This window comes from Pithys albifrons, chromosome 4 (assembly GCF_047495875.1).
Source record: "Pithys albifrons albifrons isolate INPA30051 chromosome 4, PitAlb_v1, whole genome shotgun sequence".
Taxonomy (NCBI): Eukaryota; Metazoa; Chordata; class Aves; order Passeriformes; family Thamnophilidae; genus Pithys; species Pithys albifrons.
This window is the reverse complement of record NC_092461.1, coordinates 95,491,609-95,516,995: the sequence shown is the minus strand read 5'-3', so window position 1 is coordinate 95,516,995 and position 25,387 is coordinate 95,491,609. Positions and strand designations below refer to the sequence as shown.

Below are 25,387 nucleotides of genomic sequence, written 5' to 3'. Positions count from 1 at the left end.
ACTTACTTGCATGGTTCTTTTCTATCTTGTTTCAAAATACCATGTTTGGAGGGTCGTAATTGTAATGAGGGCAAAGACAAGGTGGTGGCTGCAATAGTTAACAAAACTATGTAATGACTTTCATGTCACAACAGAAACTGGTATGTGTAACTCCGTTTGGAAAGGGCTTGAGGTGGACTTCAGGTTCACATAAGCCACAGGCTGATTGCACCCATCTGAATAAACATGAAGACTATGAAGACTGTGCCTGAGAAGAGAGCCAGGATAAGACTGCCTGGAGCTTCAGATGAAAACTCTGTAAAAGAGAAGTAGTGCCTAGAGAAATCAAAGCATAAGGCCCAAACCAAGCATAAAGCCCTGCAGAGGAAGAGGTTGCTTCATCGAAAGCATGTTTAATTTAATAGCTGAATCTGCAAGGTGATCAGATGAAATGATATTAATATGGAGATATTAAACAATGCAGGAGTAATTTAGAAGGGATTTTTTTCTTTTTAAAATTCATAATGCAAATATTAATGAAAAAGAAGCCCAGCAGGAGGTGCATAAGGGAATAGTTAAACTAATGTTAGTTTAAAAGCAAGGATAGTCAAAGCTTTTGCATTTATCTAAACCAGATAAAAATCTGAATCTATTGATGATAATTTTCTATTAAATTAAAGACAAAAAAAAGGAAGATTTTTTTGTGGGGAACTGGAGTCTTCAATGCTGTTTCCATTCTTTGCTGAAATCCTTTCTCTGTACTTTGGAAAAACAGACAGCACATAAAATAAAACTGATTATTTTACTAATAATCCTATGACTTCATTTGGAGTGAAATGTTGACCCCGGTCACATCAATTGTTTGGAGACAGGTTTTAAAATAGAACTTGAGATTTTGCTAATATTCAAAACAGGAATGAGGAGTGCTTTATTTTTTTTTTATTTTTCAAATGATTTTTACTCTTGATGAGCTCTGTCCCTTCTGTCTTGACCTCTACAAACACATAAACCTTGCCATTATGCTCAATTTGTCCCTATGCAGTGGCTATGTAGTTCTGCATCTAACTGTTGTCATTGACTCACTCTGTGACCTCAAATCACTGTTTAAGCAACTTTGCTGCAGTTTTCTCCCCAGAAGAACAGATGTCATGGAATTGTCTGCTTCAAAATAGGTACTGTTCATTTAATTCATAATACTTTGATACATTTCATTGACTGATACTTACAGAAGGGGAAATTATTAAAAATAATCTTAGCATCATCATTGTAACATTTTACTTATCCTGTTCTCTTTTATCCTCATCAAAGGGATTGACATAAATCTTTTTTTTATCCCAAAGATAAAACAATGTTATACATAGATATACACACACATTCTGATAGCTTTTTATAAGCATACACTAACTTTAATCTCTGGGGGGTTTTTTTTGTTGTTGTTTCTTTTTGTTTTACACACTTCAAAGTTAGATCATATTTGGCCATCTGAAGTGCAATGAAAATTAATTGCAGTACCTCTAATTGGATGAAAACAGGGTGGGTGATTCTTGTTTCCATCACTATTTTTGAAGGACTAAAGAATTTTTTTCTGCTATAGGTTCACATTTTGCCCTTCACTTCATGCATTTCTGCATGTGATTCTAAATTTTTCATATGGAATGAGTGGGAATCAGATTGTGACCTCTTCAATTTCCTAATAACTAGCCTTTAAAGAGATGAATGTATTTGCACGTTCTGTGAAACTTTAAAAGACAGTTAAACACACCCCCCCCTTTTAATTATTGATATTACTTTCTTGCAACAACCCTCCTTCCATTTACTTCAATGACAATATATACAGAAGTACTTGCACCCATGCCAAATTCCTCTTTAAATTAATTTTATTGTCCACACCACTTGTCTATATCTAATTAACATAAGTTTAACATTAAAGGTAAATATACATGATTATTTCTTTTAATCACTTGTTTTCTACAGAAAATACAGTACTTTTCTATTTTAAAAAAAATATTTTTAAAGGATTTTTAGTCTCAACATTCTAAATGCAAATGATGCAGTGCTAGAGAGACAGGGTAAGCAAATACTTTCAATTTTTATTTTTCATTTGTTAATTTGGTCCTATCAATCAGGTACCTGGCCCACTTATATATGAACATTTAATGCTCTGTTACCTCCTGGTATTTGACAATGTTTATTCATCACAAATGCTTATTAAAAAGAAAAATATGTTTACTTCCACAATCCCTGTAAGACTGCACTATCAGAAAAGCACCATTTTTAATGGTTGAATCAGTACTTGCAATATTTGTATCAGTTTGATATATTAGTGTTAATTCCACTTAGCTGCATAGAAACTGTAAACTAGAACTTTTTTATAAGAAACAAATTTATTCTCGGTATTTGGAAACTTAATTTATTCACTTCTTAATCAGAAATACGTAGTAACAGCTGAAAGTTCAAGGGGCAAAAATGGCTACAGGTGGTGACAACAATCACAAATTTAAAGTTAGGTAGATGCATTTTATGAATGCTTGAGTAGAAGTATAACAATAACTCACTTAGTATTTCTGCCTTTCTCATTGTTACACATTAGGAAAAGTTAAAGCAGTCATTTATCTCACAAATTCAAACATTCAAGCACTGTTCACCAAGTAAACAGCACCTTTTCACAGTGTCCTCATATATTGTTAATACTTCATGACTGTTTTCGTTATATTTCAGAGCTTTTTTTGTAATATTGTGTGAGAACATCTCATGCATAGACATGTTAAGAGGAAAAGCTTCATTAGAGAAGCATTGGCAATTATATTTTACAGATGCAAAAAAAAATATATTAAACAAACATTTAATAAAATTTTATTAGTGATTATTTCCAGCACTACCAATTATTTATTATACCAATTATTATTTTTATGGCCAGACCTAGGGTTAAAAATTTATTCTTGTAGCTGAATCAACTATTCCAAAGACCTCTTTGAGGTTTTATTAAGAGTTTTACAATTAAAACAAGGGAGAAAATTTGTTTCGTTTCTCCTTATGTTCCTTCTATGGAAATGGAGAATGCATAATAGAAATTTCTCTTCACTTAAAGAACTCATTTAATATTATCAGCCTGGTTATCATTTACTCACACTTACAACTTGACAAAAATGGTATAGTGGCTTTCATCTGAAATGGGCATACTTCCCTAAAATGAGAACCAAGACAGGGTGGAATTTGTAACTTTCAAAAGTTCTTAGAGGCTGTATGCTCTCAAAATATTTTTATTACATTCTGCTGTGTGTAAACAGAAAAGAGTGCTTTCAGCAGAGTTTCTTGACCATAGGCTGATGTAAGAGTGAGCAGAAGTTAGCCCAGTGTGTTTGTGCTCCTACAGCAATACATGCAGTAATGATATGTCCATAGTTATGCATTTCTGTAACTGATGAGAGATCACAGGTTCCTTGTTTGATTGATACCCAGCATAGTGTTAAAGTGACTGATTACATGGACTAGACTAACATGTTTTTTCATTTTTCAGAAGGCTGAAATGTGTGATGATTCCTGCAATAGACAAGATTTGATGTTTTAGGCACATAGAGGAAGAAAAGACTTGCTTTTCGTGGCAGTTGCTTGTTGACAGCTTCCCTATCTGTCATCAAGGTGACTATTCATAAACCTATGTCCAACAGACAAGACCTTGCACAATACCATCCTCTGATGCAGTCAAATTCACCTCTTTAGGTAGTCACATGTTGTTTTGCTCTGATGGGTTTTGTGCTGTTTTTATCACCAGGCTGGCAGGTATCAATAAACCACAATATAGTCAAAACATTTCCCCTCTTCAGAATCACTCCCTTGATGTAATCAATGGAATAAATACACAAGATAATGAAAAATGTCTTGAGGAACACATTTTCCTCACCCTCCCACCTTTTCAAGCACAAGAAATGATTGCCTGATAACAGATAATGATAGGTCTGCAGATTGCCACTAGTCTAATCTTCTCTTCTCAGGTTTAAAGCTGCAAGGCTGAGAAATACCAAACAATGAAGTTGTAAAAAGATAGGGCTATTCTACGAATAACAATTACCTTTTGTTCCAAGTTCCTGAGCCAACCAGATCACTGAGGCAGAACCTTTTAGGCCTTTTCACATGAGGAGCTTGACGCCACTTTTAAGCTCAGAAAAGTAATTTCTTATTAAAATTAAAATTATATTTTAAATGGTAGATGGAAATTACCACTGGAAACAGAAGAGGACTCCATTCTCTACACTGTGTCTTTAAATCATGTGTTGTTACTTCAAGCCTTGTTTTTATTAGTTTGTCAGCACACTCAATCTCAGCAAACTCCCCAGGGGGGCCTCCACTGAGCAGGCCCCCCGACTTCCAGTGCTGTTGTCCTGTCCCACCCTGTCAGTGCTGTGAGCACCCTCAGGAGAGCCCCAGGGAATGGAAGCTGCGACTAAGACAAAAGCAAGCACTGTAGTGAACTATAAACTAGACTTCACAAAATAGCCTTAGTTGTTATGTTGGGTATTGGGTGAGCACAATTTTTTTATATACCTGAGTGAAGGAGCTTGGAGGGAGAGAGGAAAAAGGGAAAAGAATTGGAGAATTATTGTTTGCCTTTGTTGAATTGTCTTGCATTGGCTTTACAAGTGGCTCAATATTTTTTTAGATGTATTTATGACATGGATGAAGTTTACAGTTAAATTTTCAAAAATTGCCTTTCTAAATTTCGTTTTTCCATAAAGTACAAAGCACCTAAAAAGGCACATCTTTGGCAGATTTTTTTTGCTTGTTTGGGGTTTTTTATTTGACAGAAATCAAAAAAAACCCCAATGAATATGACTAAAAGAAAAGTTTGCAATAAAAGGTTTGAGGATTTCCTCATTTCTTAAGTCTTTGGCTTTACTTTTTGGTTTAAGTTTTTGGTTTGTTTTATTTTTTACTGACAACCAGTCCCACTGATTTAGCAATTGAACCTGAAAAACACACAGAATCCCTGAGAGCAAAACAGATAGGGCCCAAAACAACTATCTGTCCTCCTGCCTCCAGGTAGGATGAGTGTCAACTTTCTGGGATGTGATTTTTTAGTTTGTCATGAAAACCTCCAGTATCAAGATAATTCTGCCTCTCTGAGCATTCTTTACCTAGTACTTCACTGTATTGACTGTATTTGCCATCAAAAACTTTCCCCTGATGGCAAATGTAAATCAACCTTGTGACAATATGAACCCAACTTCTTGCCCTGAACATGACAAGAACTTCAGATTGTTTTTTTAGCAGCCTTTTATGTAGTTGAAGAAACAGAAGCTGTCAGATCTCATGACAGCTGCTCCATCTGTAGCAAACAATGCCAACTCACTCTTGTTATTCTCATCTTTGAAGTTTCTGATCATTGCAGCTGTTTTCAGAAATAATTCTTTATTTTATGAAATATGATGTTCAAATTTGACAGCAAAATTCCAACTTAAGCCTATTATTGCAATGTAACATTCAAGATTTTTCATATTTAAATATGTTTATATTTGGGTTATGCATGATGTCATTAGATCTCACCACTGTTTTTGAAACTTCAATTAAAAATGTATTTAGGTTGTCAAGAAATGAGCTGCTGTTCTTTCTTCAAAATAAAACAGTGCTATTGTGTTTGGACGATGTAACATTTGTCTTTCAGCAGTTTCTTCCCTGGCCCTTCAGCCTTCTTTTTAAAAGCAACAATGAAATTTTATTGAAAACTTTGTTTTTCACTATTTTTTTGACAAAAATAAGTTTTGCTTGCAGAAATTTTTCAATAAGGTTTGTGTTGGAAGCCTTGAAAAATACATTATTTTTAAACAAGTAAAGCTATGTATCTTTATTGGTATTTGTAGTTAAGTTATGCAGGTATCTAAGACAAGAACTTGTTATGGCAGTTTTTAATTTTTTTTTTCCTTTGTGAGTTTTAGTTTTGGTGTTATTTAGGAGATACATCTGCCGAGAGACAAAGCTGCTTGAAAATAGATCAAATCTTTGTTGAAAAGATGTACTAACTGAAGAATGCAATATAAGTGAAGGTACTTTAGTAATTTATGAATCAAGTAAGTTTTCTGTTTTGCAGTTTTAATAATATTGATCAGAATATTTTTTTTATTCCTTTGATATTTTGTGTCCTTACTTTTTTTCCCCCTTTCTGTTTCAATATATCATTACAACATTGCATTTATTCAAACTCAAGGCAAAACTTGAGCTCTGAGAGAGAAAAGTAAAGACAAAAGGAGGAAAGAGAGGAGACCCCACTAATTTTTCTTTTTTCTTTAATCTTAAAATATTTATTTTACTTTAATAACAGAGATTCTAATGAAAATATAATATTAAATCTTCAAAAGTCATGGTTTATAAGATGGCTTTGGGATTTAGATGGAACATTCTAAGAATGTAGGGCAGTTAAATGCCTCCCTGACATCCGATCCCGTCAGATCTCGGAAGCTCAGCAGGGTCAGCCCCGGATTAGTACTTGGATGGGAGACCTCCTGGGAAATGCCGGGTGCTGTAGGTTCTAGTCCTGAAGACTTCACTGGCACTGTCCAAGCTCGCTCGGCCGTGGCAGATGAACCTCAGGACTTAAATGGTGGGGCCAGTTCTGCGCACGCTGAGCCTCACCTAAAATCCACTGCGCAGGCTGGAAGGGCACACCCACGTGGGGACAGCCCTGCCCAAATCTTCGTTTGCGAAGCCGAGCCACACACACACACACACACTAAGAATGTGATGAAATCGCCCCCCAGTTGAATCATGCTTCTAAACAATTGTATGTCAACTGCATATGATTATGATTTGATTTTTTGAAACTTACCATGCTGACAAGTTAGAAGGTATCAAAAAATATCCTGTTTTTTACCAGCATTTATGTGCTCATTGCAACAGTTTTACAAGTGGGACAAGTGGGATGCAGCTATAACAAAATAGAGGGCACATTTGAAAGACTGAAAGGATAGTGCACCCTCATGTTCTCTCTTCCTAAGAAGAGGTGGTTCTTAAATTGACTCTGTGGAGGGAAAATAGCAAATGCTGTAAAAAAATCCTTATGGATAAATTGCATAAGTTTATTAAAGTCACAAGCATAAAAGTTCTCTCCCATACTCTAAAGACAATACTAAGATAAAAATTCAGTGCACAAAGAAAATAATATTAGGTAATTAATAAAAACTATTACAGATGAGAACATTATACTTCAGGATGGAGCAACTGAGATTACTGCCAATTTGGGCACTGCAGTGTTGTCAAGAGCCATCTCAGTGAGTCACCTATTTGGGCCATAAGCTTCTTGCTCCCAAACTGCTCAAAGGAGAGGCTGAGTATGGCCAAGGCTTTGGCAACATGAGAAGACGTGAATGAATGGGCTAAGACTAACGATGGACAGGCTTTGCTGATGCCGTTTTGTATCTACTCTGCTACTTTGTGTATTAACAAAGAGCCTACTATGGAATTCTGTGGTGTACCAAAAGCAGACAGCAAAGTAATGTTAAATAATATTTCCAAGTATTAGTTCATTTTCATTCTATATTTACAAGGAAATATTACCCAATTCCATTAAATAAGCTAAAAAAAAATGCAATACAAAGGGAAGATTGAGTGAAATTTTGTATTAAATAATACCAAGTCTGGTGAGGTTGGCAATTTGGTGACAACTTCTTGAGTTTTTACATGAGATTCTTTTGGTTTTGTCTCTCTTCTATTATGCAGACTGCTATAATATACAACCTCATTTGTACATGTCTGAATATTTCTACATGCAAATTACAAGAAATAAATGGAGGCATTTAATATATATTATATCCTGCCCCACCAAAAAGAAAACCAAACCAAATCAAAAACTCCCCCCCCCAAAGCCCACCCTAAGATTGTTTTTTCTTTTCACTTTATATTTCTCATTAAGACACCTAGACCAATGTCATGAATCCAATTCGTTGGTTAGCTGGAGGTAGAACAGAGATTTTTCTTCAGTTTGCATCCAATTTAAAAGATGCTTATAACACGCAAAACCAACTTCATTTATTTTTATGGGAAGTTTATTCTTGAAGGAGATAATTTTGATCAGTGTCATTTTTATTTGATTTTCTATTTTCCCTCTTAAATAAGAAGGAAAGGTTGCAGGTAGTGTACAATAATGTCTTTATTCTTCTTTGTTTCTTCTTTTTAAAATTCTGGGATATGACACATGTTTGTGAAGTTTATGATTGAATTCAATATATATGGAACTTCACAAATTATCTGTCCATCGATATTAGCAACCTTTGATTAGCAAAATGCCTGTTTAATATATGGAAAGACTAACTTCCACGTAAAAAGTGTAATTTTGTCACTTAAAGAAGGGAAAATCATGTCATTTGAAATCATTTCAGTATATTGTTGCAAAGCATAAAGGACAGTGTTTTCCAAAATAGCTGATGATTTTGATTAGGCCAATTTCTTCTTGTCTAGGGAAATTTTGTAATGACTGAAGCTAAAGGTAATTCTCCTTTTGCACAACTGATATACATTAAGAGGATATCAGGTATATAATTTAGAAGTGGAGACACATAAAATCAATATTATCTTTGGAAAATAAAAATAATTGTGTCTCAAGGGCTACTAGGTTTGAGCCTTCGGTCCATTTGATTAGTTTTTTTCTACAATAAATTAACATCGTCCTTATCAACATTTTAATACTTCCTGAATTGCATGTCCTTTTATCAGACTGTTATGCCTTTTTATTGTTGTTAGAAAGTGAGTCCATTTTGTAAGCTTTTCTCATAAAAGGTCAGTTTTAACTTTCTTTTCTCAAGTTCTACATGGGGTTTACAGTTGATAGCAGCTGAGAAGTTGATCTATGGCCCCTCACTAGTGAAAGAAAAGGAGATTCCAGAAACTAAGGAATGCCACAGAATGATATACAGCCAGGTGCTTATTCTCTCAACACCTTCATATTTCACAAAAATACTTATCTGTTTTTCTTCCTTTAAAAAGAAATTAATCTCATAAATTTAACTCTGAATGCTGTATTGGAATCCACTTTTTCTGTGAATTCTGAGTAGGCAGAATGAGTTTTACAGTTCCTCTCACTACAACCCCTGAAAATTCTTCACATTAATAATCTCATTGAGATATTCAGTATTTACACTAAGTAACAGACATCTTGAAAGAGTATACAATTTTTTTGTCTTAGAATTTGTTTTTTCTTCTTAGCTAAGATTTTAAACAGGACCCTGATACTGTTTACCTTACCTGTGTCTGACTGAATATTTCAAATGTAAACTCTGCAGAGTAACCTTTATCTCCCTGTGCATTTTCTAAAAAAGCATCTAGCATTATGGATTCACTGGTTTCTATAAGCATTTCCTGAAAGTAATTTAAAAGGACAGGAGATTGGAGAATGCTATAAGCAATTCTAGCATTTTTGGATTTATGAATAGTAAGACCAAACAAATTTAAAGACTTCCTATGCATTCATTTGTTATGCATTTGCCTGTATAAGAGAAAGATGCATGCTCTGAATTGGGAGAAGGAAAGACAGACATGACATGTAGGTTGTCCAGATTTACCTTGACACCCATCACATTCACAAGGCAATTGTTCAGCATATATTCCTTGTCTTTGAAGGCTGGCTATTCTTTGAGAAATTTTCTTACTAAAATTGCTCTAGCCTTCAAGCCTTTTGGCAGCTGTTGAATGCTAACTTCCCTTGTCCATCGAACAATATTTTCAATTTCTCCTAAGTGTATTAGATGCACTTACTGGCCTGTATTTTATGTCACTATCATATTATCATCACCATCACTGCTTTTATCCAAAAGCTATCTAACTGCAATTAGGAAAATAAGCTCTATTCTACATGTTCAGGGTCCATTAACACTGTTATTTCTGTTAGCAGTCTGTGAGTCATGCAACAGGTTTGCATGGAGCTGGGTTTTTCTCTACCTTATAAGAAGATCTCTTTTTTTGAGTTAATTCTTGAAATGTGATTGCCTATGACAGATCTAACTGCTTAGATTAGTGTCCTGGGTTGAGCTGGCAAAACGCCAACTGTCCAGGACAGGGTGAAAAGGGTTCCTCCCCCCCCAGCCAGCCAAGGGAAGAGAGGAGGGAGAGAGGAAAGAAAACCCTCAAAGCAGGTTTATGCTGAAACTAACTACATGTATTTATACAGAGAAAACTAAGAGAGAACTACACTTACACAAGTTATGTATATATAACAAGGAATAACTTCCCACTCCCCAATTAATACAAAGCCCATTACTCTAAATTCATAAGCACTCCAAAAGACACTCAGCAAGAAAGTATAACAACAAAATATCTCTACTTCCCTGAATGCAAACAAAAAGCAAGCAGAGGCAACAGGAGCAGGGCCCAGCATAGTAGAGGAGCTGCTAGATGTCTTCCTCTTAGTGCAGCCATGATGGAACTAACCAAGCCACTCCCACACACTGGATTTCACACCCTTTGAGATGATGTAGTATGGTATGGAATACAATATTATTGGCTGGAAGAAGTCAGCTGTGAGCTAGCTCAGCCCAGCTTAAATCAGCTGACAATCCTAGGCCTAACTGAACTTTAAAACCTAAATTTAGGCCCACCTGGCCAAACCCATTACAATTAGTTTGGTATGTATAGGAAAGAAACAAAAAAGTCAGGTGTGGAGCTGTTGACCCCTTTCTGTTCTTGGAAGATATCTGGGAAGGAGACCAGAAGGTGAGAGTTGTCCCAGTAAAAACTGCTCCTTGGCCTTAGTTGTGGGGAAAGAGATCCTGGAGCTACTTTGTGAGTGAGACCACTGGCTGACAACAATCTAACTTTAAAAAGTAATATTTAAGATGATAACACTTCATATATGAGGGAGAAACTTCTCATTTCAGGGATCTTTGACATTGCATGCAGCCTGAGCACAAGTCCTCTCATAGAAGCCATAATGTCAGTAAAGACTTGGACAGCCCAGTGGTCAAAACAAGAATCGTTTCCCTGGATCCCTGCTGATGGTCTGAACTGGACTGGGATCTGAGCAGTGAAAATGAGAGATGTGTGGACGTCGCAGAATAACTCTCCATCCCAGGTACCCAACCTTTTTAAGAAACAAATTTTATCTCGTTGTGTCATCCTGAGTGATCCTCCCCCACTGCCCATATCAGAATGCACTTAGAACAAAATAAAACATCAATAAAGTAGCATTAGTAACAAAGCAAAATCAATAACCTAATAGATAAAATTGTATGCAAATTGAACTAGAGTGGGATTTTTTTTTGTATTATGGCTAATAACACTAAGAAGTTTACTTCTTGATAAAGTTTCTTAATTCACTTTATTTAATTTTTAGTGCTACTTTTATTATTCTAGCCCAGTAATCCCTGTGCTTGTGCATGTCCATATTAAAGAAGGGCTGGATAAGAATACTTGCTATGAAATGGCCCCCAGGGTATGGAATAAAAGTGTTCTTTCTTCACACATACCAGTTTGCTAATTATCATCACTTTGAGCAAGAGAATAAAAAACCTGAGACTTCAGCCTTCCTCAAGATAATATTCTTCAAAGAAGTTGTTGGTTTTGTTTTTTGGTTTTTTTTCTTTTTTTTTCTTAAGGAAAATATTCCTTATTTGACTTCTTGTATCACCTCCTTCTTGGTGCTGTATGTCACTGGGATAATTTGAACTAACTCAAACAGATTTACCATGGTTTTATACCACTGAGTACAGAACTATGATCATTTCATTATGTTATAAATTGTTAATTAATGCAACCACATGGAGTTCATCATTTCAATGCAACTCCTTCTCTTTGAAGCAGAGGGTAATATTTGGGGTGATTTCCATCTGTTTAGGGAGACAGTGATGCTGACCTCTCTTAGGGCTTTGTGTAATATTTTGCAGTCCAGGGTGAAAAATCTTAGCAAGTTATCTGAGGTTTACAAAATGAAACATCTCAGATCCAACTGCTGTAGAGCCATTGGTTTTTCTTCCTGGACTTTGTGTTAATAAGATCCAATGGCTTTTAGTTCATTTGGAGTAAGTGAGCTTGCATTTGTTACAATATACCACATAAGCATTCCTTGTGATAAACAAAGATGGTGCTGACAGTCTTGATGTAAGCTTCATTTATGTGAGCATTAGAGTGGTTTGGAGTCATTCATCTATAGCAGCGGACCTGAAACTGGAATCAGCTCTTACATTTAACACTTAATTCTCTACAACAGCTTTCTATCGAAAAAAAAAAATTCTGTGAGTCCAGGCAGAAATTTTGGCTATTGAGTTCCATGATATTGTATACCTTTGTAATTTTGGGTCTTTTTGAATGTTTTCTAGGCAAGTCTACTCAATACCAAATGATATTTGCAAATGAATGTTTTTAGAAATATCTCTGTGTAATTAGTACATTCTTTATTGAAGACCCCTTTGCCTACAACAAACTTCTCTATTTTACACACTGATAAACAGATCTAGCAATAGGATTATTTGCTGTTATCTTACTGCAAATAAGAATTTGTTTAACTGAAAACAAAATTGTGCAGTGTGTAAACAAGGTCAGAATCAAGTTCATAGTTCACTGTAGTTAAGGCACCACAGTTAATTTTCCAAGGGACCATTTGTCCCATGATCAGAGATATAAGCTAATGTTCAAAAACATTTTGGAACTTTTAACTACAAATGTCTCAATCAATTTCATAGCTAGGCACCCCAAAATGAAAGAGATACCTGACAATAAAAGCTAGTGACTTCATTGGGGATAAATGACAGAAACTGGAAAGGACATTTATTAACTCAAGCCATTAAGATAAACATTTCCTTAATTTGTAAGTCATTCTGGGTATATTGTAGATGTCTACCAAGATTGGTTATACCAGACCACAAGTCAGATCTGTGGATGATGAGAGGCCACAAAGGGCTAACTACCTGGAAATCTTTTAGTTGTGTGTTATCAGAAAAGGTATGACTGAAGAAAACTGAAATTCAGAGGTGCCATTGTTGGCAATAGTGGATGTAGACAGATCTCAGAGCATGTAAAGTCCTTCAAGTCATTAAGTAAAGTTATCGGTTTATTTCAGAAATTATGAAAACAAATTTTTCCCCTCCCACACTTCATCCATACCTGGAACTGTGAATAGACAGAAATGATATTATTAATATAATTCTAGATTTCACTTCAGGAAGCATACAGTCTGGTATACTGGCAAACGCCACAAGGTAGATGAATGAAGGTATAACTTTTCTAGTCCCTTATCTAATATTTACGTTTAACAGTTAAAAAAGTGATAAAACTTGCATGTGTATATGTAATAAGAAACTGGAACATTTTAGTCTGAACAGTTTCCTATTTCTTTCTCACTGAACTACTTTATTTCTCTCACAACTTTGAACAATCATGAAAGCCCCAGCTGCTCTGTGGCATGCTTTGACTTAATGAGAAATTGGGACCACTGCTGTATAAAAAGCAAGACAGTTGTGGAGAAGGAGTGAAATTACCAAGTGTGTCAGATGCATCACCTTTAAAGAATCCTTTAAACACAAGACTTACCTTGCCCACATATTGAGTGTCTGGACCCGTGTACTCCTCCAGCAAGAAAAATTGATTCCACATCCAACCACGCTTGGTGCGGTGCAGTGTTTTTCCATCATTGTTTGACAATCCTGTTATTCTTTCACTGTGTGAGTGCTTGTTAGTCCTTTTTTGGGATGGCATCATGTGAATCACATGAAACATACAGCTCCAAAGCAAAACTGTCAGGAAGGAGTAAGTCCTCATCACTCACAGAGATGCTGTTAGCCTCCACTCCCCTGATAATTCACCACAACAGTTTTCTTCAAATGTTATATTCCTCTTGTCAGTAGAACCTAGGGGATGGAGAAAAGTATTTGGGTAAGTTGCAATAACTTTTTTTCCCTGGGGAAACAGGAACACAATCTGGTGATCACAACAATAACTCACAGGGGTGACAAATAACCATAAAAATTACTCAGAGAGTTTTAAGTCAAGTTCTTTAATGTTTTTTTCATCTTTTTGTAGTGCACTCTATCACATGGAATATAGACATTAATTTAAAACACAATATGAGTAAAATAATTAATCTGAAAACTTTAGCTACCAGCATTCTGTCCCAAGGAAATAGCCCAAATAAGAAGAAACCTTCAAACCTAATCTCTGTGATGCTATCTTCCCATGCTGTCTATACAGCATTGTCTGCAAATATGAATTTTCTGTTACTTCATGATTAATAACCCACTCCACTCCTTTGCTAGCCCCTAGTTGTCCGAGAATATTCTATTTCTGCAGAAAGGACCTCCTATAATGAAATTTATAAATGCCTTTAACAGATTCTTGGAAAAAAAAGTACTTTTTAAATATGTGTGGGTTGAGAGGAATCCTTCTGGGTTAACAAAACGCTTGATTTGGAACAGAATTCTCCATTTGAAATGTATTCATTTTTCCCTGAATCCTGAATGAATGAATGGGAATTTCCATGATATACAACCTAATTGTAATTATTATTTTTCTGAAAATGGATCTGATGTTTTGTGTGGAAGTTTGTAAGTAATATTTAATCAAACCAAGTTAAACTCATACTCTTTATTTGCCAGTAGAGCTTACATGTCTGATGTCCCAGTCTTTTCTATAAACTTTTTCATGTTAAATCTGTTTCAGCTTTAGGATATCTTTTGCTGAGCTGATATTGTATATTACAGAAATCACAGGAAAATAATTCTGCAGCAAAAGTACATTTTCTTTAAGAGTCCTAGTTCATTAATAATGATAGCAACATGGAGCCACAAGACTCAGAAATTTTAGAATGATGAAATCTGGAACTTAAAGCACCCCCCACAAATATATAAACCTATCCTTTCTTCTGCATCCCAATATTGCCAACTGCTACTTTCAACACTCTGTTGTTTGTTTTGTTACTTTTTAGTGGTAGAGAAGGGAATCCTTTTTTTTGTACGAAAAAAAGATTATTTTGAAAATAAGATAATTTTGTGAAAATTATTAGTCATTTGAGAACCAAAACTGTTTAGTGGAAAACATTCAGCAAATTGTACACTAAAGACTTTAATGATTAAATTAAGAGAATTGTGCCCTTGTGTGAAGTTTTCTTAAAATTATGATATCCTGTATGGACTCGAACTTAACAAGCAATCCTGAAGGAGGATCCAAGTCTTAGGATTTTAGTAACTTCAAACAGAGTTTCAGTTGAGAAAGAAGTGAAGGTTTTGAATATTTATTTCTTGCCAAGATCATGTTTAAAAACAAAAAGAAAAGAATTTCATAGGTGACAGGTTTATGCAGAACATCATGTATATAATTCCAGAAAACTTGTTTTCTTTTGCTTTTTATTTTAATTAAAGAATCAAATCATAATGTAAATTAACTCTAGTTGCATAAAATCATGAATGTACCTAGATCTTGGCATACTTTTGTGGATGAACTTTCTTTGAATTCTTGTTTTCTCCCTTGTAATGTTCAATATGTTCCAGTTGCAGGCAGAGGGGTAAAATGCAACTCTCCCGTGGCTAATTAATTACCAGTAAATTTTGACATTAACTGGGAAACATTTGATGATCTTGCCTTGTGATTGAAATTTACTGGACACAGATCAAAAGGAAAAAACCCTCATCCAATCTTTTATCCATGTTTAAGTCTGATGATTCAAATTCCCTGTATAATGTAGACTGAAACAGTTTCTATCACAGAATAAAACTATTTATCAATGTAGAACATAAGACATTATCATATGTCTTCAAATCCATCCCACCGCAACATCTGAGGCAGATTGCAGGGTCTATTCATACTTCGTAGATTAGATTCTGCTTAAGGTGTTGCAAAATGAAAATAGACATGTTGAAAATACTGTATTTGAAAGGCAGAATATCAGGTTTGTCCAATGACAGAAAATGAAGGGCTTGGTCACACACAATATTTTTAAAATCTGGGATGGTGTCCTTGGCTTTAGAATGCGATTCTGATCTGAAGAGACATCTTCAAAAAATGGCAAGCTCTGTGACTCTTATCATGGCTCTTATCTCTTCTGGAGATGTTCTTGCTTGATGTGTCCTGAAATAATGCTCTTCCATAGCTGCATCAAACAATTTCTTTGGACTTTAGTTCAAGAATTCATCTTATCTGCATTCTGAATGGTAACATTCAAATGTTCATACTGATTAAATTTCATACTTCTGCTTTGATATGAATTATGCTTTTTTACACAACTATTCTGACAAATATTTTTTTTACATATTTGTGTTTTAATATATTTAAGTTCACAACTGAGATTTATTTCTCTGATTTCTTGGAACATATCAGTTTTTCTGTATTAAAACATAACAAACCATAAAATAGATGAAAAGTTCTGAAAATGACAAAATATTTGGCAAAATTTTAATAAACAGTGAATCTATGAAGCTACGATCCTAAAGATCTGTTTTACAAAACCTATAAGCTTTGAAAGGCTGATGTCAAAGACAAGTTATGCAATAATGTCAAACAGTTTAAATTTTCACTTCAAAAGGTCTTCATTTCAAAACCTAGACAAATGTAACACCCAGATGATTTAGTCTGGTTTGTTTTTACTCTTTTTTTTTGGAAACAGGGAAATATAGGTGGCATTAATATATTTTCATCTGGCCATTTGCAGATGTGTGATTGCATGTTCAGTTTGGTAATAATTTGAAATGTAAATAAATTTCAAATGCTTCACTTTTGCTTTTTCAAAAAGACATATTTTCATATTTTTCATTTCCTGAAGTTGCCCGCATTCCTTTCTGTCCAAGCACTATTTGCAATATGATGTTTATACTATTGTACACAAAGAAATACTTCAAGGTGGTCATTGGCTTATATATCTTGTCTCATAGTCAGCTGTTCAAGTGGGTCAGAAAGTGCAGTTTAACACTGATACAAAGAATTCTGATGTAGTCTGGAAAACCAAGACCAGCTATTCAAAGGAACTCAAGGGGCTGTGCACAGGTGTTCTGACTCTGCTATAAGAAATTATCACTGTGCAAAAACCAATTTTTTCACTGAAGATTTTTTGTTGTTGTTGTTGGTTTAGCTTGGTTTGATTTTTTTTTTTTGGGAGGGTCCCATAGTTTGTTCCAGACAGGGCAGAAATTAAAGATTGCCGTAAATGTGTGGTTTTCTGTGTGGTGCTGCCCTCTACTGATTTCCTTGACAATTAACAGAAGGAATTCACTAGTATCGAGCGGAAAAAGAGACTCCTTAATGTCAAGAAGAATAAAAAAACCCCAACCAAGCAAAAAAAGAAGTTACAGTCCATGGTTCCCTGGGTTTTATTTATGCAATATTTGGTCCTACTAGGTGTAAAGAGTTACTAATTTGGATCAGTGGATCTGCCGAACATTACGATAAACATTAACTTGATTTCTTCTAAGAGGGGCAAAGGTCTTTAGTCTGGAAACAGAGAGGTGGGGTTTTGTTTGTTTGTTTGTCTGTTTGTTTGTTTTCTAAGCAACCAATCAGTATTCACAGAATCACAGACTATTCTGAGTTGAAAGGGCCCCACAAGGATCATTGAGTCCAACTCTTAAGTCAATGGCCCATACATGGGATTGAATCCATGACCTTGGCATTATTACAACCAAGTTTGTGTAATCTGTCTCACTTAGTTTCTGCTTCCATCATTTAATCAGTACAACATCAAATTATTGTTCTTGTCAAACAATAGAGAATGGTTCTCTTCCTAGTTGTTTTGGAAACATCTATTCAGATGGGGTATTCATGTGTTATACGTTTTAATGCCAAAAACTTTGGAGAACCTGCAATTCTTCCCCATTTTGCAAATCAGTGGATCTGAGAGTAGGAAATATGTTGGTGTTTTTTGTTTTTGTTATTTTTTTTGTTTGTTTGTGGGGTTTTTTTTTCATTTGTGTGATTTGAGGGATGTATGACGGTAGCCTAGAGCCATTGTAGTGTCTCCTTGAAGTAAGGACTCTGATATCAGAATCCTGCAACATTTCCAGGTAAATGAATTATCTCTGTATGAAAAAACATTATTCTCCTGAGCACAGTGAAAACTGGAAAAAATTATCTTTCAAAGTCCTTTTGAATGCAAAATATTCTATTTACATTCTTCAGGTGTAATGTGAAATAAGCCTTGCTGGGATCAATAGCAGGGATTTGTTACTGATGATGCCAATTTAAATGTTTCTATAGCAATTGTCATGGCAATGTTTTTAATTAGTGCAGCACAGTCACTCACAAGCATGTCATGAAGAAAAGCTAACCTTCGGTAACTTAATAATGTATCCCACATTAGTTTGTTTCATTTCTTAACAATGAAGTAGAATTCTGTTCTAAAAGAGAAAAGATGTAGTGCTTGTGTATAGCTAAAAATAGCAGAGCCAACTGCAGCAACAGCACTTCATATTGCACTCCAATCTTTAAATAAGAAAGATGAAACTAATGTTCAGGATGATCCAAACAATCTGTAAAACTAAAGTATGTATTTCAACAAGATATAGCAAGTATAAATCTTGTGTAGCCTGCATGCATGGAAGCAGTCTAATTGGGAAGAATTCTCATTGGCTTTGTCTGCCTTTCTTTTGAAAACAAAATATCTGAACGTAGCTTTAATCTACCGAGGCTGAACACTAAGAATGGTGAAGCTGTAGCAACAAAAGGCTGTGCTATAAACAGCACAGTTCCACTGACAATCGCAAGACTCAAGTACTGGATGGATCTATGTCACTCTGGGTTCCCTTTTATCACTTCCCTCAGTAACAATAGTCCTAATATGCACACACATGCTTCCCTCTGGCTGCAGCACTCAAATATTCTGAGTGCAGTCATTCTACAAGCATGAGTATAGACTCTGGATGTAACATTGATGGATGATTTTGTAAAATCAACCTTTTTCTTCCTAAAGTTTTTTCTTCCCTCTCTCCTCTTCATGGGTGAAGATGGGGTTGGGGCTAAGATTGAAAACATTAAAAGAAAACAACCAATGTGCATATAGACTGAACTTGAGGTAACAAAGAAAGGTGTTGTTGTTTATTTCTATGAGAGAACCTCAAAACTTAAGAGACAGTATTTTTACTGATGAACACCCATTCTTTGACGGGTACTCAGATCCCATTTAGTCACTGAGATATGGGCCACACTAATAAAGAAACACTTTTCCACTTAGCAGCTCCCACTGCAAACCTTTCAGAATAGATTTTTAGAACTGCTTTTTGCCCGTTGGGTTGCTTATCTGTTCAGCCCTACATACAGTAGATATAAGCTCATTAGGAAGTTTTACTAGGAAATAGCTAAAGGCAAATCTTGCCTTGGACACCAGTGCAGGCTTCCTTCGCTACATAACTCCAGCAATCACACTAATATAAAGTTTTGCAGAATGTGAAATAAGAGCAATTTTTGAATTAATGTCTTTAGGCAAATGAATCTATGAATAGGTGCATTATAAGAAACATTTATCTTGCTGTTCCAAAAGAGAATTACTTTACAGTCTTATCAGTCTCTTAGGTATGTACATTGGAAATACAGGTCTAAATTCACTTCATCATGGCCTCAGTCACCCTCTCTCTATAGCACTCATGATGAGGAACACCAGTAGCCAAAATGGGTGGATCTGGCAAGAGAATGTGTTGATTCATGTTAGGACAATCCTCACTGGCAGAATTCTGCAGAGACACAGCTGTGATATAAAGCAACTGTCCCTGGGCAGTGAAAATACCATCTGCCCTTCTCTGGAGCTAGTATCTTCTGAGGAACAGATGAACCTGTTTCTGGACTGTTTGATCTCCAACCATCCTTCCATGAGCTAGTGAGCGAAGCCTGCAGCACTTACAACCCATCCTGTATAAGGGTCTCAATTCAATGAAGCTAAAAAGAGAGTTTTAATATATCTACTTCTGAGGCAGCAGACCACTGGATTACAAATGTTAAATGTGCATTTTTCATTTTAGTTTTTAAAGATGATTCTTTTTCTCCAATAATGAACCCTTTTACAGGATCTCCTTTTCATCAACATGAGGAGGACTAGAAAATATAGCACTTGTAAACCCTTAAAGTGAGACCTTTTGAAGATACCCTTTGATCTTTAGTACTGATTTTTCTCTACAGGGAACATATTTCACTCTTATCATATAATGAAGCTGCATTATAAGTTTTTATGCCACACCTTATTTACAAATGCAACACATTCATCACTTTCATGGTTTTAAAGAGTAGCCATGAGGAAAAATAAATTTTGTCATGAAAGCAAAATTCTTCTCTTTGCTTCCCCTGTAAGATTGTCCCATGTTCTGTCATTCATAAACAGATTGTCTTGCTTTGCTGTTGATATCCTGCAGTTGTCAAAATTAAGGCATTATTTTTTGTAGGATTTTTGGGAGGTTTTTTTTTTTTTCAGCGGGTTGGTTGCTTTTATTTCATAAGCAGCATAACCTTCTATCTGCCAGATACAAACCCAAGCCATAGGCCCCTGTTTTCCAGACACATCAAATCTCATTAGTCTCTCTGCATGAAGCAGATGAGATTCACCTATGGCAGCACTGTTAATGACAGGATTTACCAGTTCTCCTGATAACTGAGTCTACTACGTGCTTTTGCCATGTGCCTCTTTCTTGTTGCTTCATTATGCGGCAATCTACTCTGGTCACACAACCAGCTCCTAACCAGGCATTGTGAGAGTCCACATGAGGTATCTCTTATCTCTGCATATTTCCTGAGCATAGCATGTACCAGGACAAGAGCTTGCTAAACTTTCTGAGTCTACAGCTTGTATAATAGCCCAAGAAGTCATTACAAGCCAGAATTTCACAGAATAAAGATATCTTAAAGCAAGTATCTCAAAGATTTTTAAAAAAGCTTTAATTTCTGTAATCCTTTTTTTTTTTAATTTTTCTTCATGTACATCTGAGTCATTAGAAATCTTGTTTCTATAGAGAAGGACTTAATTACTGCCTGCAAGGCAATATACATGCACTTCTCCGGACTGGAAAAAAATGAATTGCTGACCAATTAAAGGTAGTTAGCAAATTCTGGAAGGTAATTGTAGCCCTTGCTGCTGCATCCTTCCTGAAGGAATTGAACAGCTGCTGAATGCTGTCATTTATTAAAGTTCAATCTTCTTTATGCCTGTCTGCTGTCTCCAAAGGAATCAAGAAAAGTCTCATTCTCAGAGCTGAGCAGGACTCTTGCAAGCATAGGACTTTATGTACAGAAACAATGCATAACCTTAATTTTTTTTCTATTTTATCTCAAGTAATCTGAAAGGAATCTGATGCAGCTAAGGCTTCATCCTTTATTTTCATAATAAACAACTTAAAATACTTACAAGTCATGATTCTATCACTTGCAAGAATAATATGGATCTCAGAAACATAAATTACAATAATTTTCTTTTTTTTTTGTCTGAATCTCTTTAAAAACTAAAAAAAAAAAAATCCCATAAAACCCAACAAAATCAGTCTTTCACTTACATGTTATTTGACTCAACTAATGACAGGTAAAAGCAAAATATTAATAAATTCAAAATAAGTGTAATAAAATATTGTTTACTCTGTTAGTATCCTGATAGTACACAATGAGGATGTCTTCAATGGACACCTACAATATTGCATAAGCATGGAGAAGCATGTAGTGTTTCTTTTTCTTCTGTATGTTTTCTCAGTCCCCAAATAATAGGTATTTGATAATCCCCAGTAGATTCTCTTTGCCATGACTTTCTGAGTCTTTGTTTTGAAAGCATATGGACTTCTCAGAGAAACCATATTCTGAAAGGAGACACATATTTTACAAATTTTGTGAAAAGAACCAACTCTTTTTGTTCATTTTTGAAGATTATAACTGACATCTTCATTAGACAACTAGTACTGTCATTGGAAGCCACAGTAAACAGTTATATCTTCTCCTCTTTCTTTGCCACTGATGAATGTATAGACTTAAATCAATTTCTCCTTCTACTGTCTCTTTGCCAACATGGAAAGCTCTGGGACTGTTGGCTTAATCATTTCTTGTGTGAAAGCTGTGCCAGATTTGATTGCACCTGTAGCCCTTCTCTGAATGTCTTCTGCTTTTTTTTGTGTTTCTCTTGAGATTGGCAATCATAATTTGTTGTTTTCTGCATATATACACAGTAGCCTGATTGCTTTCTCTACTTAATTTCATCACGATATATGGCATGGGGTTTTTTTGACCATGGCAGAGCCCCATGCTTAGGTTTTCTTGCTATTATCTATTGTTGCATTATGCTGCTACTCCCCCATGGCAGTGGCCAGAGTTTGTTATTTAAAACATATAATCTGGGCCTTACCATCTGTGTGACTTTACACAATTTCATAAAATTTTCATCATGCATCATTTGGGTGCTCACTCACTGTATTGCATAGATTTCAAATGTAAATACGACAAACTACAATAGCTACTAGATCATTATAAAGCTGAAATCGGTTGGCATGGCAAGGCTCAAATCCATATGGCTAAACTCTTTTTTTTACTCCATCCTTCCTTAGTCCAAAGTAGCATTACCATGTCCATACCACCTATGAGAAATCACTCTGGAAATTTTCTTGGATAGTGCCAGTTGGTACAAACTAAACTGATGCAATAACATTGAAAAGTTATGGACAAGTACATTACAATGTTTATTTGCCAGGTGAAGTATGTTTCTCCCCACAGCTTTATATGCTGAGCATGATGCTACATGGTCTGGAATATCCCTTGGGTAAGTTGGGGTCAGCTGTTCCAGCTGTGTGCCCTTCCAACTCCTTGTGCAGCCACAGCCTCCTCACTGGCAGGGTGCTGTGAGCAGGGGAATAGACCTTCACTATGTGTAAGTGCTGCTCACCAATAACGAAAGCGTTTCTGTATTATCAACGCTGCTTTCACCACAAATCCAAAACACAGCCTCATACCAGCCACCGTGAAGAAATTTAACTTTATCCCAGCAGCTGCTGAATGTCAATTTCATTGACATTTCCATGCAAAAACTTGCTGTTTACTTCTTGCTGATTTCTATAATTTAATCAATTAAATAAATTGAGTTATTCTTTAAATATTTTATTTATTTAAATTAAAATAGCATTAATTAAAATTATTTTTATTTAACGATTTGCTAATATATACAGGGACCTTCACTTCTAGTTCATGGATACTTAAGAGCTTTTGGTGAGTGGCCTGCCAAAAGCCTTCTAGGATAAGCATATCATATCAAAGAGATCAAAGCTCTCCATATGCTTGAGGACTCTTTTAGAGGACTTGACTAAGTCTGAAGCTATTGTGTTTTTTACATTTTCATTCATTTGGGCCTCAGACTTTATTCCTGCAACTTGTTTCTGGTAGAACTGGAACTGTATTTTAAATCTTAGTATTGCTTTTGATACCTTGAAACCCTCAAGTATCAAGGAAATTTAAGTGAAAGGTTAGAGAAAATAATTAATATTTCGGCAGTTTCAATACTGAGATTTTTAAAATTCTTGATAGCATGCAGGAAGTCACTGCCATTTACTACAGCCTGAAATCCCACTGTACTGAAATGAAATCTTGGTCAAACAAACAAACAAACAAACTGATGTGGCATTTATTCCTTAAGGGTATATAACTCCTCTATTTTCCTGAAAACTGTGACAAATGAACAACAGAACACTGGGTAGCCACAAGTGCAGCGCTGATGGTAATTTTTCATGGAACTTCCAAAGAAGTTTTTAGTTTTTAATCACAGCAGTTTGTCAAAATGTTCCCCGGACCTCTGATGAAATGACAGAAAGTGTATCACTCTGTTACGTAGCCCTGGATGTTGGGTATATACGCTTTTTTCGTGAAGACCTGTTCTGCTATTCGTTTCTTGAGGGTTTATACTCTCTCCCAAGAACTACTAGTCCAGATATGGCTAATCAAAATACCTCTGTTGTTTGACAGCCTTGCAAAGAAGCCCATCAAGAACTCTGAGCAGTAGGTCAGTTTGGCTTTAATGTTCAATTTCATATTAAAATTTGGATCATATTTTTTTCCCCTGATGAGTTTCCAAGATTTCCTGTAATATTTCCTGAATTTACCTTCCTCAAATTCGTACTGTTAGTGAAGACCTTATATGTTGGTTTATTGTTGCTCCCATGATAGGCAACTTCAGAAGCCTTCAGACCCATTTGGAACTCAACCTAAAGGTAGAGAAATATGTCATCTGCATATACATTTAATCATTTAACTGTGCTCTGATGACACTGCACTTGTTATTGCTGATACCAACAGTTTTGCTCTGTCTTTTGCTATTTTGTTCCTTTTTTCTAGTTACTAGAGAAAGAAATAACTAGTTTATTTATCTTAAAATATCAGTTAAGTTTAGAATGGCATGTGACATGTTTCTTTTAGTAAAAACTGAATCAGTTTTGAGAGTTTAATAATCTATACCCTAGCATGAATTTCCACAATATGCAGATTGCCATGTGATTTATTTTGATTAATTCAAAACACACAGAGTACTTCACAGTATACCAGAATTACTCCTGTTATCTTCCTTGTCTTTTTTGTCAGAAGTAAGAAGAAAAAATGCAACTGCATGAAACCATGTATATGGTTCCAGTTTCAGAGTGAAAAAAGAGTATAAATATGATTGAAAAAAGTAGATATAGCAAAGCATTTGCTTAATGTTTCCTGCTCTATGTTTTTTGTTTTATCTAGCTTTGCCTGAAATGACAGTGTGTAGTCCAGCTTCAAAACTTTATTGAATAAACTCAAATGCCTGTGACTGTCTCCCTTTCTTCTTGCACTCAGAAAAAAAAATGAGGGAAAAGGGTACACAAGGAGACACAGTTTTGTGTGGGCTTCATAATGCTAAGTCAAAAATATGTGACTTCGTAAAAAACAAATTAACTGAAGTAAGTAATAGGACGAAAGAAAGTGCACAGTTAATCCAAACATAGAGATGTGTATGTCAGGGACTTTTTTTAATCTTTTCTATAGGAATAGATATATTACATGAAACAAACCTATGCTTTCTACAAGTGAATTTCCTCCCTATTTTTATCTTTGTGATTCTTCAATCATTATTACAGCCAATTTTTTTGTCATGTTTTAGTAGTATGTCTGTGAGTGCATAGTATAAGTTAGTGAAACAGCTTAATTTCTACTTTCATTAAGACATACTAAACTGCCTTTTTTTTCCCAATGCTGAAAACTGTCATTATATGCACTATGCATTATATCCACAGGCAGTTCTTCATAGAAGAGATGTACTTTCATCTAAAACTCATTACCACAGTCTTGATTATATAATAAACATTTTATAGTAACTTACTAATAAATAGAGTGAATAGCAATGATCCAGCATAGTCAAAAGCAGTTTTCCTATTGCAGCCTAGGTGCTGTGAAGGGAAAACATACTGCAGTGGTGTAATAAAAATGGATATCATGAGATAACTATTTTTATTTAGTTGATATAAATGCAGGTAATTTTATAATTGTATAGCTC

At 35.2% G+C, this 25,387-nt stretch overlaps 1 protein-coding gene across 2 annotated transcripts in view; it reads right to left on the bottom strand.

The window, feature by feature from the left end:
- CDH9 (cadherin 9) overlaps window positions 1–25,387 on the bottom strand; it is a 104,257-nt gene that overhangs the window by 60,774 nt on the left and 18,096 nt on the right. For both annotated transcript variants that reach the window (XM_071553152.1, XM_071553153.1), the window contains exon 2: window positions 13,483–13,799. In XM_071553152.1, the coding sequence (XP_071409253.1) occupies window positions 13,483–13,710 (228 nt within the window). In that variant the 5' untranslated portion in view covers window positions 13,711–13,799. The remainder of the gene's footprint in view (window positions 1–13,482; window positions 13,800–25,387) is intronic.